This window comes from Bos indicus x Bos taurus, chromosome 21 (genome assembly GCF_003369695.1).
Source record: "Bos indicus x Bos taurus breed Angus x Brahman F1 hybrid chromosome 21, Bos_hybrid_MaternalHap_v2.0, whole genome shotgun sequence".
Taxonomy (NCBI): domain Eukaryota; kingdom Metazoa; phylum Chordata; class Mammalia; order Artiodactyla; family Bovidae; genus Bos; species Bos indicus x Bos taurus.
In genome coordinates this window covers 64,713,960-64,734,632 of record NC_040096.1, presented here as the reverse complement: position 1 = coordinate 64,734,632, position 20,673 = coordinate 64,713,960, and the positions used below count along the sequence as shown (strand labels likewise).

General features: G+C 46.1%; 1 protein-coding gene across 9 annotated transcripts in view; it reads right to left on the bottom strand.

Annotated features, from left to right (window-relative positions):
- EML1 (EMAP like 1) overlaps nt 1–20,673 on the bottom strand; it is a 204,387-nt gene that overhangs the window by 22,767 nt on the left and 160,947 nt on the right. For 3 of the 9 annotated variants that reach the window (XM_027522086.1, XM_027522085.1, XM_027522084.1), the window contains exons 5-10: nt 14,820–14,848; nt 11,334–11,463; nt 5,957–6,106; nt 4,919–4,988; nt 1,392–1,502; nt 474–569 (exon numbers count right to left, since the gene is read on the bottom strand). In XM_027522086.1, the coding sequence (XP_027377887.1) occupies nt 474–569; nt 1,392–1,502; nt 4,919–4,988; nt 5,957–6,106; nt 11,334–11,463; nt 14,820–14,848 (586 nt within the window). Of the gene's footprint in view, nt 1–473; nt 570–1,391; nt 1,506–4,918; nt 4,989–5,956; nt 6,107–11,333; nt 11,464–13,856; nt 13,914–14,819; nt 14,849–20,673 lie in introns of all 9 variants that reach the window. The other 6 variants (XM_027522080.1, XM_027522077.1, XM_027522079.1 and 3 more) reach the window with 4 other exon arrangements.

Below are 20,673 nucleotides of genomic sequence, written 5' to 3'. Positions count from 1 at the left end.
ACTGGGAGGACCAAGATCTCGCTCCCCGTTCCTGAGTCCACTCAGCTCTGGACAAGCTTCCCTGATCCCCAGATCCCTGCCTGGCCCTCCGCCTGGGCAGCGGGCACATCTCACTTGTCACCACCCCTCCCAGTACTTCCTTAACATGTGCGTGAAAAGGGGACCTCGGTATTTGTGGATGATGGAAAGAACATGAGCAAGTAAGTGAGGGAGAAAGTGACCACCGGAGTGATGGGGCGAATTAAAAGGGTGGTGGCTGTAAAGGGAGGTGGGCGCGAAACCCTTACAGACGCTGTGAAGAGAAGCAGGAAGCCTGCCAGGCCTTGGGAATAAGGGGAGAGGGGCAGGGCCCGAGGGCTTCTCGAGAAGGGGTCCCGCTGGGGGCTGCGGCAGGGACAGAGCCCACATCTCAGGGGAGACGGCTCCACGTGGGAAATGGACGAGGCGGCCCCGCAGCAGGCGTGCTCACAGACCTTGACGTCCGCCAGCCTCTCTTCCTTCTGCCAGTCCCACACGGACAGCACGTGGTCGTTGGAGTCGTCCACTGCACAGAGATTGCTGCCTCCATTCTAGGAAAAAAGGAGGTATTCACAGGAAGACTACACTCGAGAATAAAGCAGACTGAGCGTGATTAAAAAGGAACATAATTTTAATTTTTTAATCACGAGTCTGCTACATCTTTATTAAAGTGTATTTACCCATCACTGTTGAGATCTGCTTAGGACTTGGGCAGACAGATGGTGGGGACAGGGGAATGTGGGGGTTACCAGGCACAGGAGCAGGAGGGAGAGCTCTGGGGTGGACTTCAGTACCGCTTCCGTTAGACCTAGCCTCCCAGGGGCTGCAGAGCTCTCGCACTGGAGGAGACGAGTGTCTGCAGCTCCGGGGCACAGGGCACAGGGCGTGGGGCTGGTTATCGTAAGGTTGTATGAGGGGACAGGTGCTGGGGGTGAGGCGCAAGGCATACTGATGTGAACACGTATGTGTTTCTAACTGGCTGAACTAGTGCTTCAAAGGGCGGTTCATCCTGAGGAAGCCTGGGGACCACGAGGCCCCTCCAGCCCCTGCTTATGGCCAGGCAGTGGGTGGGGATGGCACAGACAGGCAGGGGAAATTCAAGGCCAGGGGAGGCAAGACTGCTCTGTGAGCCTGAGACAGTGTGGCCGAAGGGCCTCTTCTCATCACCATGGAAATGTCTGACTGGGAGCGTGCGGGACTAGGCATGTGCTCCCTCTGACTGAGGGGGCCTGGCAAGCGGGAGGTTTCAGAGTTCAGATCTGGGCACACATCTGGGCAGGTTCGGGCGTGTTAACCTCTCCCTCTTCAACCTTGAGCTGAGTCTCACCTCCCTGTGTGGACAAAGCTGCAAGACCCACAAGGTTCACACTTACAGATTTTGAGAATGCGATACAGGTGACGGCTCGGTCGAAAAACCCGATTCCGACAACATGCAGCGTATTCAGCGTCACGGAATCCCAGATGCGCACGTGTGGGGGTAACTGCTGCTTCGGAAGAAAATGCTGGGTCACTCATCGTGCCGGGTCTGCAAATTTACCTTTGTATTGACGCTACTTCTACTTTGTCAAAAGCCTTTTTTTAAAAATGCTATTTCCCCCCAGTTCTTTGTTTTATCCTTTTATTTTGTGAGGCTTTATTTCAAATCAGTTTTGATATTTACATGTAAAATATTAAAGTTTTTTTTTGGCTACACCACACAGCCTGAGGGATCTTAGTTCCCTGACCAGGGATTGAACCCATGCTCCCTGCACTGGAAGTGCAGTCTTAACCATGGGGCCACCAAGGAAGTCCCAAAACAAAAGTGTTTTTTTTTTTTTTCTTTTTAATGCACTTAAGACTCTGTGTTTTTACAATAAATAAAATATTCCCAATATCTCATAATAAATTGTGGAAAATTCTGAAAGAGATGGGAATACCAGACCACCTGACCTGGCTCTTGAGAAACCTATATGCAGGTCAGGAAGCAACAGTTAGAACTGGACATGGAACAACAGACTGGTTCCAAATAGGAAAAGGAGTACGTCAAGGCTGTGTATTGTCACCCTGCTTATTACTTATCTGCAGAGTACATCATGAGAAACGCTGGGCTGGAAGAAGCACAAGCTGGAATCAAGATTGCCGGGAGAAATATCAATAACCTCAGATATGCAGATGACACCACCCTTATGGCAGAAAGTGAAGAGGAACTAAAGAGCCTCTTGATGAAAGTGAAAGAGGAGAGTGAAAAAGTTGTCTTAAAGCTCAACATTCAGAAAACTAAGATCACGGCATCCAGTCCCATCACTTCATGGCTAATAGATGGGAAACAGTGGAAACAGTAGCTGACTTTATTTTTTTGGGCTCCAAAATCACTGCAGATGGTGACTGCAGCCATGAAATTAAAAGACGCTTACTCCTCGGAAGGAAAGTTATGACCAACCTAGACAGCACATTAAAAAGCAGACATTACTTTGTCAACAAAGGTCCGTCTAGTCAAGAATAGATGGTTTGTTTAGTCTAACCAACAAGACTAGATCGTTTTTCCAGTAGTCATGTATGGATGTGAGAGTTGGACTGTGAAGAAAGTTGAGTGCCAGAGAATTGATGCTTTTGAACTGTGGTGTTGGAGAAGACTCTTGAGAGTCCCTTGGACTGCAAGAAGATCCAACCAGTCCATCCTAAAGGAAATCAGTCCTGGGTGTTCATTGGCAGGACTGATGTTGAAGCTGAAACTCCAATATTTTGGCCACCTGATGTGAAGAGCTGACTCATTTGAAAAGACCCTGATGTTGGGAAAGATCGAAGGCAGGAGGAGAAGGGGATGAGAGGATGAGATGGCTGGATGGCATCACCTACTCAATGGACATGAGTTTGGGTAAACTCCAGGAGTTGGTGATGGACAGGGAGGCCTGGCATGCAGAGGTTCATGGGGTCACAAAGAGTCGGACACAACTGAGCGACTGAACTGAACTGAACTAAATATCTTTCGAAGGTCATGGCTCCTGTGGCCAATTTAGCTGTAGGTGAGGTCTACCAAGTTTTAGGGGCTTCTCTGGTGGCTCAGATGGTAAAGAATCTGCCTGCAATGCAGGAGACCTGGATTTGATCCCTGGGTTGGGAAGATCCCCTGGAGAAGGGAATGGCAACCCACTCCAGTATTCTTGCCTGGAGAATTCCATGGACAGAGGAGGCTGGCAGGCTACAGTCCATGGGGCCGCAGAGTCAGACACAAATGAGCAACTAATACCAAGTTTCAAACTTTGAACAGTCAATTCTTGATAACTGTCCCACAGGAACTGATATTCCCATTTGTATATCTAAAGCATCTAAGTTTTAAAACTGAAACATGACAAAGAAAATGGAGTCTCATGTAAGGGTTATTCTTTTGAAGTTTGTCTTGCCACTAAGGGGTAAGCATGTTTAAATTCATCATCATGACTACCACCTGTGGTATTAAGAACTTCACATTCTTGGGCCCCACAGGAGATTGATAATACACAAATACAAGCTTAGAATGGTTATGATTAGTTCAAAACTTTCTCAGCTGTGCTAATTTTTCTCTTCCTTGATAGAAGAAAGCATCACAGAACCACCAGCAGATTTATCAAGAAAAGGACCAGCTTTGTACACAACGGACGGGGGGACTGGGCTCTAGTCTGGATTTGTCTCTAAGTAGCTGGATGTTTGCAGTCACTTGGCCTCTCTGGACTTCTCCACTTGTAAATGGAAAGAACAGCTCAGCTATTCAGAGGGCTCTAAGGCTCTGATACCATTTCAAGGCCAGAAACTGAAATACACAGTTCATCCACTAGAGGGAGGAACAAATGATTTACTAGTGATCTCGAATAACTTTTAAAGGTCATTTAACATTTAAAAAAAAAAAAGAAGAAGACTCTGTTCCCTGTGTGCTTACAGAATAGCAGTCTGATTTCCATTGTTCCTATTACCTCCTTTCAAGTGTAGGATTTTAATGGAAAATAGCATAAATATTTAAAATTTGATGTTATTAAAATACTTTCTGAAAAATGGTAGCACTCAGGATAAAAATGGAAATACTTAACGTAATTAGTTTCAGATTATACAGTGTGCATTGATAGACTATACAAAAGTAGACATCAGAAAAGTTACTAGATGTTTTGGATAAAATAACAATGGCCACAGATTGTGGTAAATAAGTGGAAGCCAGTTTTGAATTGCTGTGTTTGCCAAATTCCACTAGCTCCTTCTCTGATTCCTTAAAATACAAACTGAAGTCTTTGCTTACAAAATTTTGCAAAAATCCTTCCAGCAGCCCTTGCAGATGACACATAGACACACACTCCATGGATTAAAGTCATGATAACAAGGGATTCATTCACTGAAGAGGCAAAATGCCCCATAGTCAAACGATTATTTTTCATGATTTTAACTCAACATGTTAATGTTTATCACGTGAGTAAATAATATTGGAAGAATTAATGACTTCTTAGGCAAGAGCGATGCTATTTAAAAATTAGCTGAAATTAACGTGAGCTCAAGGGGTTTTTTTTTTAAGGTCAGTGTAAGAATTTTCATTTGCAATAAAAATTCAAATTAAAGGATTAAATTCAAATTTGAGCTTCCCAAGTGATGGTGCTAGTGGTAAAGAGCCCACCTGCCAATGCAGGAGATGTGAGAGACACGGGTTCCATCTCTGGGTTGGGAAGATCTCCTGGAGGAGGGAATGGCCACCCACTCCAGGATTCTTGCCTGGAGAATCACACGGATAGAGGATCCTGGTGGGCTCCAGTCCATGGGGTCGCACAGAGTTGGACACGACGGAAGCAGCTGAGCATGCACGCTCACAGACATTATATCCAACAGCTTATTCATCAGCAAAATATTGTCAAAAAAATCATTTTGTATTACCAGTTCATTACAAAAACATGAAAAGATTACTCACTTTTCCATCCTTGGACGTGCCTGCGACTTGTCCTGTGGCTATTGTGACCCTATCGGGGTGAACTGCAAGGCTAAAAAGAGATCTTCATAAAACATCTGTTCTTACGAAAGTCCAAACTCAAGTTTTCATAGTTTCATTTACCTATATTAACAATGTGTCTATGTTGATTAAACGTTCAGACTGCAAAAAAAAAAAAAAAAAAAAAAAAACCCACAAAACCCCAAACAAACCAAACAAAGAAAACAGAAAACGTCTACTCTTTTAAAGGTAAGCTTCACTTTTCCCTTGATCAAATACACTCTGGTCAAAAATTTAAATGTGAGAAATATACAGTGTCCAATTTCTTACACACTCTTGATAAATTCTCTGGGCTTCCAAAGACCTTAGACCATTGGTACATATTTCATTTCATCTTCATTTCTTTATCTATAGGGAATTACCAAACTCAAGGGAAATGCATCCCCTGATTGGGAAATACCACTTCGATCTCAGAACTGCTTAATTAGTGTACAGTCTTTATTAAGAAGTCATTTTGAGTCCATCAAACAGCAAAGACATCATCTTTTTTTTCAGCAGGATTTTTATAACTGATCAGGGACTTAGGACAAATAGAAATAACATAAACCCATCTATGTATCCACCCATCTTTCTAAGATATATAAAATCATTACCAAAGGTATAAATGAATTATAGGAAAAGCAGACCCAGCCAGAAACAAGAGGCAAAACATTTTTATTAAAAACTGCACACCCAAATTAGAAGCCATTAGCACGAGAAGACCTCCAGATAGGGGTCTGTTGGAGCTATCTGTTTACATAACACGGCTGTTTAAGACAATGTGTCATGAGAAGAGAAAACCAAAGAACGGGTCTTAGAGCGCCAGGGAGCCAGAATACAGCCCAGAGCACAAACAAGAGCTGTTCTCAAAGACCCCATTTTCTCAGCTCCCTCTGCTTCTCTGTAGTTCTATCCATCACGGAACCCTTTCTGCCAATGCCCTTTGCACAGGCGTCACAGGCATCGGTTTTGAGGACTCACCACTTCACGTCGTCATTGTGGCCCGCGTAATGCCTCTGAAGCTGCTCCTCCACGTTGTACAGCACGACCACCGACGCGATGAAATAGACGGTCTCGCCCGTCGGGAGCAAGTACAGGTTATTACGGCAGTCTCGACCCCTGTACCCGTAGCTTCGTGCGTGTCAAGATAAAACTTGCCTTCTTTTAGGAGCTAACAAAACATCAGCTTTCTTCAGCTGGGACAGGCACTAAATTTCTATGTGACTGTTACCATCAATTTCACTAATTTAAAGAAGACTAAATTTGAAATACTCCGTGCCAAATATTCAATACATCGGACCCCCCTCAATAGGCAGGCAATAAAGTTGCAAAAGGTAATTGATGTAGTGGAAATTGCTGATATTTTTTTTAACAATACAAAGGTGTGGGTTTTTTTGAAAGTATGTATTATAATGACCTGGTAGCTCAGCTGGTAAAGAATCCGCCTGCAATAAGGGAGACCCCGGTTCGATTTCTGGGCCGGGAAGATCTGCTGGAGAAGGGATAGGCCACCCACCCCAGTATTTTTGGGCTTCCCTGGTGGCTCTGATAGTAAAGAATCTGCCTGCAATGCGGGAGACCTGGGTTCCATTCAGCTTGATGAAACATGGTGATTTGCTGTTCTACTGCTAACAGGAACTGGATCAGACGCTTGTGTAATAACTAGGAAGTGAACTCTTCGATTTGGCCCATCAGTCACGGATCCAGGAAATCAGTGGCCAGGGCCTACACCACTTCGTTGAGCTGCTGTAATCTTATGTGGATACGTTTCCCTCACACCTAGGCTGGGTTTAAATTTTTCCCAAGCTGGTCTCCTGAAAGGCCGGTGACCATAACATTCTGTTAGAGGTACTATCCTGACTCTAGAATCAAAGTCACCTGAAGGGTGACTTGACACTAATTTCCCGAGAATGCTGGGGTACTCTGTTCATTTTTTTTTCTCTTTCCTTTCTGCTGCCTCTCCTGCATACCGTTTATTCTAGTTACCTCACTACTTGCTGAGATCTGCTGAACCATGGCCACAGTCTAGAATGCGTCCACTTGCTGTCTTGAATCTAACTTTTAAAGCCAAGGGCTTGCTTCTGGGACTGGAATTGAAAGGCAGAACAGGGCCACTGAATCTTGTCATCTTTGAACTCTCCACGTTATCGTCATCCTGAGACACACACCTGCTACAGGGGACCTGAAACTGCCGTCACGCTGGTGCTGAGGGAGAGAGGCTCAGCCTGGCTCTAGAACCATGGCTGGAAGATTACTTGAATCCTACTACGGTCAGTGGCTTTTGTAGCTTGTTTGGAAAACAAAACACATCTGACAGCATTGTGTGCGTGCAGGCGTGCTCAGTTGCGTCTGACTCTTTGCAACCACGTGGACTGTAGCCCACCAGGCTCCTCTGCCTGTGGAATTTTCCAGGCAACAATACTGGAGAGGGTTGCCATTTCCTACTCCAGTGGGTCATCCTGACCCAGAGACCCAAGTCTCTGGCGTCTCCTGCACTGGCAGGTAGATTCTTTACCACTCAGTTCAGTTCAGTTCAGTCGCTCAGTCGTGTCCGACTCTTTGCAACCCCATGAATCGCAGCACGCCAGGCCTCCTTGTCCATCACCAACTCCCGGAGTTTACCCAAACTCACGTCCATCGAGTCGGTGATGCCATCCAGCCATCTCATTCTCTGTAGTTCCTTCCTCCTGCCCCCAATCCCTCCCAGGGTCTTTTCAAATGAGTCAACTCTTCGCATCAGGTGGCCAAAGTATTGGAGTTTCAGCTTCAGCATCGGTCCTTCCAATGAATATTCAAGACTGATTTCCTTTAGGCTGGACTGACTGGATCTCCTTGCAGTCCAAGGGACTCTCAAGAGTCTTTTCCAACACCACAGTTTAAAAGCATCAATTCTTCGGCACTCAGCTTTCTTCACAGTCCAACTCTCACATCCATACATGACCACTGGAAAAACCATAGCCTTGACTAGACGGACCTTTGTTGGCAAAGTAATGTCTCTGCTTTGAATATGCTATCCAGGTTGGTCATAACTTTCCTTCCAAGGAGTAAGCGTCTTTTAATTTCATGGCTGCAGTCACCATCTGTAGTGATTTTGGAGCCCAGAAAAATAAAGTCTGACACTGTTTCCACTGTTTCCCCATCTATTTCCCCTGAAGTGATGGACCAGATGCCATGATCTTAGTTTTCTGAATGTTGAGCTTTAAGACAACTTTTTCACTTTCATCAAGAGGCTTTTTAGTTCCTCTTCACTTTCTGCCATAAGGGTGGTGTCATCTGCATATCTGAGGTTATTGATATTTCTCCCGGCAATCTTGATTCCAGCTTGTGCTTCTTCCAGCCCAGCGTTTCTCATGATGTACTCTGCATAGAAGTAAAGCAGGGTGACAATATACAGCCTTGATGTACTCCTTTTCCTATTTGGAACCAGTCTGTTGTTCCATGTCCAGTTCTAACTGTTGCTTCCTGACCTGCATATAGGTTTCTCAAGAGGCAGGTCAGGTGGTCTGGTATTTCCATCTCTTTCAGAATTTTCCACAGTTTATTGTGATCCACACAGTCAAAGGCTTTGGCATAGTCAATAAAGCAGAAATAGGTATTTTTCTGGAACTCTCTTGCTTTTTTGATGATCCAGCAGATGTTGCCAATTTGATCTCTGGTTTCTCTGCCTTTTCTAAAAACCAGCTTGAACATCTGGAAGTTCACGGTTCATATATTGCTGAAGCCTGGCTTGGAGAATTTTGAGCATTACTTTACTAGCATGTGAAATGAGTGCAATTGTGCGGTAGTTTGAGCATTCTTTGGCATTGCCTTTCTTTGGGATTGGAATGAAAACTGACCTTTTCCAGTCCTGTGGCCACTGCTGAGTTTTCCAAATTTGCTGGCATATTGAGTGCAGCACTTTCACAGCATCGTATTTCAGGATTTGAAATAGCTCAACTGGAATTCCATCACCTCCACTAGCTTTGTTCGTAGTGATGCTTTCTAAGGCCCACTTGACTTCACATTCCAGGATGTCTGGCTCTAGGTCAGTGATCACACCATTGTGATTATCTGGGTCATGAAGATCTTTTTTGTACAGTTCTTCTGTGTATTCTTGCCACCTCTTCTTAATATCTTCTGCTTCTGTTAGGTCCATACCATTTCAGTCCTTTATTGAGCCCATCTTTGCATAAAATGTTCCCTTGGTATCTCTAATTTTCTTGAAGAGATCTCTAGTCTTTCCCATTCTGTTGTTTTCCTCTATTTGCATTGATCGCTGAGGAAGGCTTTCTTATCTCTTCTTGCTATTCTTTGGAACTCTGCATTCAGATGCTTATATCTTTCCTTTTCTCCTTTGCTTCTCGCTTCTCTTCTTTTCACAGCTATTTGTAAGGCCTCTTCAGACAGCCATTTTGCTTTTTTGCATTTCTTTTCCATGGGGATGGTCTTTACCACTAGCACCACCTGGAAAACCCTCTATGTTAAGTGGCTATATTGTTTCAAATATTAAGCAGTATGAGGTTATAAATTCTATTCTAAGAGAAAAAAAGTTGAGTTTTGGCATTCCTTATATTTTAAAGTATTTAAAAAGAAAATTTTCAGATACTGGTTAATGACTTTCATGTCTAAGTTATAAACCAATTATGAGTTTACTGCTTATTGTAAATGGGCACCTATGTATTTCACTTAAAACATTTTTTTTTACATTATAAAAAATACATGTAAAAGGTGTGAACAGTATACATGCATATATGAGGTCACCTGGTTGTCTAGTGTTAGCTCTCTGGGCTCTCGCCGCCATGGAAAGTGAAAGTATTAGTCGCTCACTTGTGTCCGACTGCGACCCCATGGACTGCAGCCTGCCAGGCTCCTCTGTCCATGGAATTCTCTGGCAAAGAATATTGGAGTGAGTTGCCATTCCCTTCTCCAGGGGATCTTCCTGACTCAGGGATGGAACCCAGGTCTTCTGCATTGCCGGCAGATTCTTTACCATCTGACCCACCAGGGAGGCTCATGTATCTATATATCAATAAAAGGTAACAAATTTAGGTCCTCCTTGTCCTAACCATCCACAGCTCCTCAGGGATAATAACCTGTTAAGATTTTAACATATATGGTTCCAAAGCTTGAAAACTATTTCAGAGCAAAACATCACTTGAACTTGGATGTGAAAAACCACATTTGCTGCAAATTCCACTGTTTCCCACCTTTTAAAATATGAGTTGGGAGTAGGTTGAACAACTGGGTCTTGAATGATGTGTTTCAGATTTGATTTAACCAATTCAAACAAGCAGTGACTTAAAGAAGAACGGGGTCACTTTTCATGCGCCAATACAGACAGCAAAATAGCTGCAGGCGGACACTTAGTGACATCTGAATGCGGAAATATAAAAAAATAGTTTGAGAAATTTAGGTACAGAAATAATTGCAAAAAACTTCCAAGGAATATGATCTTATAATTTCAAATAGTAATTCTTCTAAGTGAAATAACAATAGCTTCAGTTTAAACCAACTTCAAGTAATTTGTTGTCAGGGTTTGGCATTAAACTGGTATTCAATAAACAGCTGTTTGAGGGTGAAGAAAGGATTTTGCTCTTTGTCTTAAAGTCTGGATAGACTGGAAGGTGGACTCTGTGGGTTTCTAAAGTAAAACAAAATAGTAAAATTAAAAAAAAAACAACCCCAAAACAACACTTCACCCTCTTTCACAGGCTCTGTTTCTTGATTTCTTGTCTTTTATTCCCTCCTTGGTAGTTCATTCACTATCCCAAGCCTCATATTATGAAGATTCTAGCAGCTTTATTTCAAGAACGCTAGTCATATGGCTGACTCAGATTTCTGTGGCCTAGATCTTATGAGAGCTTTTCCTTTTCCCAGTGGTATTATATTGATGCTCTGTGTCCGTTTAACTTAAGCCATCCGTTGTACTGTATTCCTTTCATTTAGTACTGAGTCCATACTCATGTTCAATTAGTCACTGTTTTTTAAGGTTTGTTTTTTTTTTTTTTTTTGCTTTTTTAAATTGATGTATCATTGATTTACAATGTTCAGATCCCACCCTGTGGCACGTGGGATCTTAGTTCCTCAATCACGGATCGAACCCATACCCCCTGCATCGGAAGGCAAAGTCTTAACCACCGGCCTACCAGGAAGGTCCCTAGTCACTGCTAACTTGAAGTTAAGATTCCCAAGCTTGGCCAAAGCCCGACTTGGTTGAGGGGCAATGCTAGCCCTTCCTTCCAGGGAGTCCCTCTTTCTTTCTTTGGGTTTAAAAACTTTTTGCCATCATGGTTTAGTTTTATGGGTTTCTACCACTGAATTTCAATAAAAGCACTCATCAACTGATGACTTCAGGGCAGACTTAATGAATAAAGGATACACCCATTCCAGCTTCAGTCTCTTGGTTGGCAGTTCTACTTTTGCTTCCAAATTGTAAGAATCCACTTGATCTTTGGGCATGTACATGGTAACAGGGCGTCCACGAAGAAACATTTTTACATATCCTTCTTCTATGAAGAGAACAAAGACGTCAGTAAGACACCTTGGTGCCCAGGGTACCTGAAAAAAAGTTATATTTTCTCCATCCTTCCAATGCAAAAGTAGAAACGTTGCCCTTTATGTCATTTCTGATTAAAATCCTAGGGAAAACTAACTAAAACACAAACAGTTTGAAATAAAAATGTTCACCTTGTTTGCCTTTGACATTCTGCTTACTTAAGTAATGTGAGAAATTATAATAGGCAGAAAAGAATTAGACTCCAACAATTATTCTCCATGAGAGATTTTAGTGCCTATAGGTTCTTTATCATCAGGAGGGGGAAAATGCCACCCCAAAAAATTACAACTAACACAAGAAATCCACTTAAATTTTTTTTTTATTGAGTTCAATGGATATACAATTGCAGTATCAAAATTCATAAAATATCTTTCAATATTTAAATCGGTTTGTTATAGTGCAATGTAAAAAATGTGTCTTTATGTATCTTTCACATTGGATAATTCAAGTGCAAAGGCCACAAAACCGGCAGAAGTACATGCTGGGATGCATGCAAAAAGGAAAATGCTCAAAGAAAAGCTAGAAACAGAAAAGAAAAGGACAAAAGACCCATTAGAGGGAGAAGCTGGGGAATAAACCTTTCTAGAACAAACATTTTTATAACAAAATCACTTCTGAATCTTTAATAAATTACAGGGATGAAAGTAAAATCCAGTAATACACCAACAAAGGGCCACTCCTGACTTTAAACAAAGACAAACAATCTAGGGTTTTCTGGCTAGTTTTCAAGATATAATAAGGCCAAAGAACATGTCTTGTGAGCTCCTGATGAATTCTGTTTGGATTCAGAACTCACTGCATTCTGATGCTTCACTGCAGATCAAAGGACTGGGCCCCTTAATGGCATTTAAATCGGGCAGTTGGGGCTGTACCATAACTCAACAGAAAAATTATGCCCAGAGAGGAAACTGCTAAGGAAGTCATAAAATGATTATAACGTTGTAAGTACCACATTCGCAAATTAGTCTTGTAAGCCTTATTCCTGAGGATTTTCAGACAAAGCCACATGCGATATTGCCTAAAAACTGAGAGGCCGTTGCACTTTTACGGTGTGTGCAATCCAGGTCTTAAATGCATGCATGTGACACACTCTTCACTCTGCATATTAAATCTGACTTTTAAGTAAAAACCAACATGTGTTCACTCCTGCCCAGTATGCCAGCTGCTGTGTTCTGTGGCGCTCCTGTGAGAGTGCTCCTCACTAGGCTCCATCCTCCCCAGTTCCACTGGGAGGAGCCCATTGGAGGCCCCCAGGGCTGCAGGCTTTTGTATGGCCCCCACCCCCTACCCTGGTCATCTTAGCTACCAAACCCATCAAGGCCCACACTGGATTCGGGATCCTTCTCCTACTCTCCTACTTGCTGGACCCAACGCTCTAACTGCCCTGTCCCCTCTTCCTGTATACGACATCACTGGCCACAACTGCCCCCCACCCCCGGGGTCCTTCTCTCTCTGTCTCTGCCACCTACACACCCACCCGCTCTGTGCATCTACCCACGCTCGCCTCACCTGCCCCCTTCCCTTCATTCATCCCTCAACCACATCTCAGCTCTTCAGACGGTGTGGCCATCAAAACTGAAGACCCAAAAGGCACTCAGTAGATCAATGGAAGGGGGACAAAGAGGGGCGGGTGTGGTGGCTTAAATGACAAGTGATTCCATGAATTCCCTTTGTAAGAGGGGAACCATGGAATGCAGATTTAGAATAAAGGGAATATAATGTCACCCTGCAGCACACACCAAACATCCATATAGATGGAATATCTACTTGAGTATATCGTTATGTACTGGAAAAGTCCTTATGACAGGTTGACTTAATGGGCAGATCTACGTCACTGGACCGAGAAGAAAAGCTCTGGAGTTAGCCTTGGCACTGTTCTGGACAGCTAAGTCAGACATTCTACATCTTAAAAAAAAAAAAAAAAAAAAAAACAACGCAGCGAGGGAAAGCAATCTCTGCTTGCTTGTTCTTTTTTTCAGGCATGTTAGGATAACAGCACACAACCCCCAAACCCAGAGGTGCCACAGGGAGCGGCCAGCAGCAGTGCAGGTTCCAGAAAACGGGGCATCCAGGGCTCGCCCTATAGCTCTCTTAACATTTATACAGATTTTAAAAAGAGTTCTTGTCATCAGCCAATCATCACCGAAGGTCTAGTTTTTAGCTCCTCATTCAGACCCGCCCGAGTAAATGCTCAGGACTGCTTTGAAGCCCAGTAAACCCATGTGGTTTGCATCACAAAGCATTTTCATACAAGGAGGGTAGCTGGTGGCCTGTATGAAAAGAGTTTCTGCAGCCTGGGGAGCAGCTTTGCTCAGAGAGCTATGAGGCTTCAGAAATGCCGCCTACCTTTGCAGTGCGTCACCCGGCGTTTCCCTTGGGATTTCGGAGACAGAGACAGAAGTGCTGGGTAAAGAGATGAGGGGGCACTGCGAGAGTGACTGGCCTGCCTGCAGGGGGCGCTCTTGAGCCCCCAGGCCCAGAGGCTCCCCCGCCCCCATCGCTAGAAAAACCTGGACACATTTCAGGGGTTCTGACAAGTGCACACCAGACCTACTCTGCAGGCTGAGGGCGATTACATTTTCAGTGAGTAACTTCATGCTTCCTGAAAATGAAATGAATATTGAGGCACATGCGCTTAAATAGGAAAGTCTGACTCTCGTGTTTCGATGCTGAACTTAAGGGGGGGAAAGAAACTTGGAAAATTAAATGAATTTATTTAGCCCATTGCACAAAATCTTGTCAAAGATTTTGCATTTTTAAGTATGCTTTCAAATAAGCTTACTATTCTAAAAATAGCAGCTCCCTTATTATAACACGTGTTAGAAAAGATACATGGAAAGATATATATGGACTATTAGTTGGCAGTTTAGGAAATCACAGGCAGAAAAAGAAAGTCGCATTTAGATAAAGTTGTAACTGGATACATCAGAGACTTTCCCTTTCAAGAGAAAGGCAAATGCTGGTGATGGGAGAGCCCCCATTAGCAAGGAAGGGAGGAGAAAGGCAATAGGGTGTTTTAACCGAGAAATTTCATGTAACGGCATGTCACTCTTTCTCCTTATGGATGTCTCTTGAATCCGTTTTAAATGGGGGCAAATGAAGGGTTTAGTCTTGATGACCCTTTTCTGGGTGGTCTCTGAGTGATGTGAGTCGCCAGACCCCCAGGTACAGGCTGATAGTGAGCACTCAGCCCCCAGGCCCTCCACACAGACCCCGCCATCCCAGCTGCCCCTGAACAACCACTTCTTACTGCCCCTCAAGTACCGCGGTGAGTAAGGGGCGCCCACACTGACATTCAACCAGCCTTACCTGCGCTGAAGACCGGCTCCTTGGGTTTGCTGTGGAGACAAAACCAAAATAGGTTTTATTTCTTTCTAAATTTATGTTTAATTGGAGGAAAATGGCTTTTATAGCATTGTGTTGGTTTCTGCCATACAACAATGCAAATCAGCTTACGATATGCACCCTTTTTAAAGCCTTTATTGAATCTGTTACAATATTGCTTCTGTTTTATGCTTTGGTTTCCCCTGCCTGGAGGCATCTGGGATCTTAGCTCTCTGACCAGGGGTTGAACCCACATCCCCTCACTGGAAGGCAAAGTCTAAACCGCCAGACCACCAGGGAAGTCCCCCAAAACAGTTCTTAAAGGGAAGCATGGGCTGGTGGTTAGTCTCAGTCACAGAAGACCCCTCACCCACTAGCCACACTAGTTCATCACACAGATGCCGAGTGAAGAACATATGTTAAAAAGAAACACAAAGCCATGTAACCGCAAAGAGGAACAGCGTCAACAAAAATGCTTAAAACCAAGTGCCAGGGATGACAATCCCAACTTTATCACCAAAGCTGTACTTTTTATGAGAGCAAAGAAAGGTTTGGAGAAGGAAAACGCATGGTTAACCAAGACGGGCACAGCCCTGCCTAAATGCGTAGAAAGGTTTGTTTTTCTTCCCCACGTGCTTCTGGCAGATTATTTGAAGAACTGACTTAAAACTAGCAAACTCCTGTCTCAGGGGCTTTGGCGAGAGAACTTAAGCACCAGGCTCCCGAAAGGGGAGGAACTAAAGAACCTCTTGATGAGGTGAAAGAGCCAGCTTAAAACTAAATGTTAAAAAACTAAGATCACGCCATCAGGCCCTGTTACTTTATGGCAAACAGGAGGAGAAAAGGTGGAAGTAGTGACAGATTTCCTCTTCTTGGGCTCAAAAATCACTGCGGATGGTGACTGAGGCCATGAAATCAGAGGACAACTGCTTCTTGGCAGGAAAGCTATGACAAACCTAGATGTGCTGAAAAGCAGAGACACTACTCTGCCGCCAAAGGTCCGTACGGTCAAGCCTGTGGTTTTCCCAGTGGTCACGCACGGTTGTGAGAGCTGGACTATAAAGAAGGCAGAATGCCAAAGAATTGATGCCTTCGAACTGTGGTGCTGGCGAAGACGCCTGAAAGACCCTTGGACAGTGTGGAGATCAAACCAGTCACTCTTAAGGGAAATCAACCCTGAATACTCGCTGGAAGAACTGATGCTGAATCTGAAGCTTCAGTATTTTGGTCATCTGATGCAAACAGCCAACTCACTAGAAAAGTCCCTGATGCTGGCAGAGATTGAGGGCAGAAGGAGAAGAGGGCATCAGAGGATGAGATGGCTGGATGGCACCACCGATGCAATGGACACGGACTTGGGCAAACTTTGGGAGATGGTGAGGGACGGGGAGGTCTGGTGTGCTGCACTCCATGAGGTCGCAAAGAGTCAGACACAACTGGGTGACTGAACAACTCCCAGGAGGATGGCTCTTGGGGGGAAGATGAGGGGGCGGAGGAAAGGAGGGAAGAATAAGGACTATTGGGGTGTGGCCACATCCTGGGACATGGGGGGACCCCACTGTCTCAACCAGGCTGAGACCCCATGACTGCACTTGGGAAGCCAGATGCCCACCCTGTCCAAGGGCACACCACGGACGGGCTGAGGTCACACCGAGGGGTGAGCTTCCCACAAGACGGCCTGCCCGGGGAGCCCCCACCAAATGCAGGAGGGCACAGTCCTCCCGGTGACAACCAGACAGCTGCCCGTGGGAAGACTGCCACCTCATGCCAGACAGGGGAGGGGACCCCCAAGGACGGCAGGAAGTGAATCCTGTTCAAACACAGAGCCAGCCCTTGAACTCAAGTCTGCGAGACTCCAACGCCCACGCCGTCTTCCACGGTACCCACCGCTCGCTCCTGCCCCCCGCTTCCCAGAATACCTCCCACTTTAACATACAGAACAAGACACAGTAAATAAATGAAACCCACCCCCAAAATTTTGGGATTCCCTTGTAGCTCAGTTGGTAAAGAATCTGCCTGCAATGCAGGAGACTCGGGTTTGATTCCTGCGTTGGGAAGATCCCCTGGAGGAGGAAATGGCAACCCACTCCAGTATTCTTACCTGGGAAATCAAATGGACAGAGGAGCCTGGTGGGTTATAGTCCATGGGATCGCAAAGAGTAAGACACGACTGAAGCGACTAAACCACATCCACCCGGGGGGGCTGGGAGGACCACGGTCCTGCAGAGGCGCCTGCATTTTCCGAGTCCGCATAATGAAAGATGCAAACCAGGGCAGATGACACCCTCATGCCACTTTTCTCCTCTATTTTTAACTCGGGATACGCTGAGAAACACTGCCAGCAAAAACTGCCCTTAATCCCATGATGCAACAGATGACAGCATTTATTAACGGCCTTGATTTTCAGTTGATATTATGCCATATATATGGGAAACTCTTTGCTGATGCTTTGAAAGGGGTTTAGTGTGTCTCAAGGAGGTGGATCTGCTATGGGGCAAGATTTCTGAACATGAACCACGGGTCACCGAAACAGTACTCTGTGGGTCCAGCACACCTTTAACACACAGCCTGCCTTCTACTGGCCCTGAAGGCCCCAAACAACCTCTACGGACTCCGATGTTTTTCTGATCCCATCTCTCTCTCCTCTCAGTCATGGAGTTCCAGATGCTCTGTCCTTGCTGTCCTGTGACTGGGTCAGCACCTCCCAAGCTAGGCGTGGACCCCAGCTTCCCGTCCCCTGGACACCGCCCCCGCCCCCACCCCAGGGACAGCACACGGCAGGGCCTGTGCTCAGATCCGCCCCGTCTGCTCCTCACACCCTGCCCATGCATGTGTGCTAAGTCGCTTCAGTCATGTCTTGACTCTTTGTGACCCCATGGACTGTAGCCCGTCAGGCTCCTCTGTCCACAGGATTCTCCAGGCAAGAATACCGGGGTGGGTTGCCATTTCCCCCTCCAGGGGATCTTCCCCACCCAGGGATTGAACCTGGGTCTCTTCCATCTCCTGCGTTGGCAGGCGGGTTCTTTACCATGACCACCACCTGGGAAGCCCAGATTTATCTTCATTATTGTGTGTCTCCCCATCAGGAGGGAAGCCCAGAAGGGCAGGGATTGCTGTTCACAGCTGTGACCCAGGGCCTGTAACAGCCTTCAGCTGCTGACTGGAAGCTGGTAGGGTCTGGAGCCCTCCCTGCCTCTGACTTGGCTGGCCCTGTGGATCTGCATCTGGCCGGGTGGGCTGGGGGCGGGGGCGTGTCTCAGCGGCCCTGGCCCCCGCTGCCCCCCACCACTCCCCAAAGTAGTTGGTGCTGCCTGGTGCCTGATGCTTCCTGCCATCCTCCCAGCTGATGCTCAGCCTTCACCACGCCCCGCCCCCCCAGGGCCCCTCTCAGGGTCCTCGTCCCTCCTTCAGGGCAGCTGAACAGCACTTGGTTCCCATGAAAGGCCCAGTGTAGAGCATCCTTCAGCAACTACCGTGCCTGGGCTCTGAGAGGGGGGCTTCAGGACTCTGTCCTACTCCCTGGCTGTGTGGGAAGAATGTGTGTGTGTGTGCATGTGCGTGAGCACGGGTGCACGAAGGTTCACCTTGAGCCTGGGGCTCCGGAGAGTCCGCCCACGCCAGTCCACACCACCATGCCGGTCCACACCCGGCCTCGAAGGATTCTAGAAGCCTTCAGCTCCTTTCCTCCTCTTCCTCCCATTTCTCCTCTTCCTGCAGCTCTGCAAAGATTTCAGCAGTGGTCCCAGTCCCTCCTAAGAGGGGCCTGTCACTTTGGGGGTTGGAGTTCATTGAATCACTTAGTGACCATGGCTCTATGGTGGGCTTACCTGGCTTGTTCTTGTTATTGGAGGGAGTGACACTCCTCTGATTTTTTTTTAAGTGGAAGAACAAGTCTTAACTCCAAATTTTACATCTTATTAGATTCAAGGCAGGGCAAGGACACAAGAGGAAAAGCTAAAACAGATCACTACAAAGCGCATCCGCCAGTGAGGGAAGCTAGGCAGAGAATTAGAAGACAGGAAAGCTATTTTTTTTTTCCATCATGACTTTGATCACGGAAGTAGAAAGATGCCGAGTCTGTGAGACAGATATAAGCAACCCAGAACCTTCCCAAGAGATAGAAAAGAGCAATTACGGATTATGTTTCTCTTAGAGAACATTCATAGGGGAATATGAACTCCAAATGTAGGGAGGCTAGTGGAATTCTGATGCTGAAGCACCATAAGAAGATGGAAAAAAGATCTCTGTTAAAAGATCAGAAAAAGGCAGCCTGAGTGTTATCAGCTGGAGGTCACTGAGAACTATCAGGTACTGAAGTGCTCATAGTTCTTCAAATCCTGCTCTAAACGATGGGCTACCCTTTGGGTACCAGGCGTCCCTGGTGGCTCAAATGGTAAAAAATCTGCCTGCAATGCAAGAGACCCTGGCTGGATCCCTAGGAAGATCTCCTGGAGGAGGAAATGGCAGCCCTCTCCAGTATTCTTCCCTGGAGAATTCCATGGACAGAGGAGCCTGGCAGGATACAGTTCATAAGATCACAAAGAGTTGGACACGACTGAGTGACTCATACAAAGTATATTTAGGAAACATACTATTGCTATGTTTCATTATTTTAGAAAGTTAAATTTCTATAGAAAAATATACTATTAATATATTTACTTTACAATCCATGATCCCTGCCAACGCACCACCCTCCTGAAAGGCAAGAGGCCAGGGAAAGGGCCTATTCCAATCACGAGTGCCTGTCTTATGAATGCAAAGCTATAAAGGATAATGAATCTTCCCAACCGCGGACAGAAGGGAAAACCCACAGAACAGATGACGACAGTGATCCGAAGTTAAAGACGCTGTCGCCCCAGTCAACATCAGCTCACGGGAGCCGGGCGCCCATCACCTATCCGATCCTGAACTCAGCATCAGTAGAGCTGAGAGTGAGCTCCTCGGTAGAACTTCAGACCCAGCATGCTGGAAACAGGCCCGTGCTGTGAACCCACTTAGACGAAGAGACGACCGCCTCTCAAGGTGTTGTGTGGCCTGTCTCTGGTCACCCACTCCGCAGTGTGAACTCCAGGGAAAACTGAAGTGGGTGACTTCACACAGCCTCTGCAGCTAAGGCCTGGTCCCCAGGGGTGGCGTGGGGGGCGGGGAGGGAAGCAGAGTGAGGCTCCCTTCATGCCCATCCAAGTCCGGAGTCAGCACTGATGGAGGTGCAGGACGGAAGCGCGCCCACAGGGGCGGAAGGATCTCCATCCCGGCAGGCAGACCCTCATCTCTAGGCTGGTCCGGCATTAGCGGCCGGGGCCAGTGTCTCCTAAAGGAACAGTGGTGCCCTCCGGTGCGGTTGTTTTTTTTGGCAGGAAGGCGATCTGCTGAAAAAGCTTGGCTTGGCTGTACTCTCCCTAGGGCGGGACGGTTCAGGAGACTCTCTGAATGACTCCTCCTCGTATAAGCAGTACCGGGGGGTCAAGGGGGGAGGTGAGGTCATCTGGAGCCTTCCCCAGACCAGTAGCTGGATATGAAGGCAGCGAGAGGAAGCCAGACAGTGGGCACAAAGAAAAGCTCCCACCGGAAGCTGCGAGTTCACACCCATGAAGTGGCTATAACCGCCCAGGACCAAGTCACGTGGCACAAAATCCCCGTAAATATTCAGTGTGGACTTTGGGTGCCAGGGCTGTCACAAGCGACTACTTCCCCCTTCATCTGCCATAATTCAGATGCCGCACTGCAGGCTGGGTGTGTGTCAGGGGAAGAGAGTCCTGCCAAGAATTCGTTCAGACTCGGATGCAATGAATATTCCCAAACTCTAGCCCTGTGGTGGAATCTGCACTTAGCGTGTTTG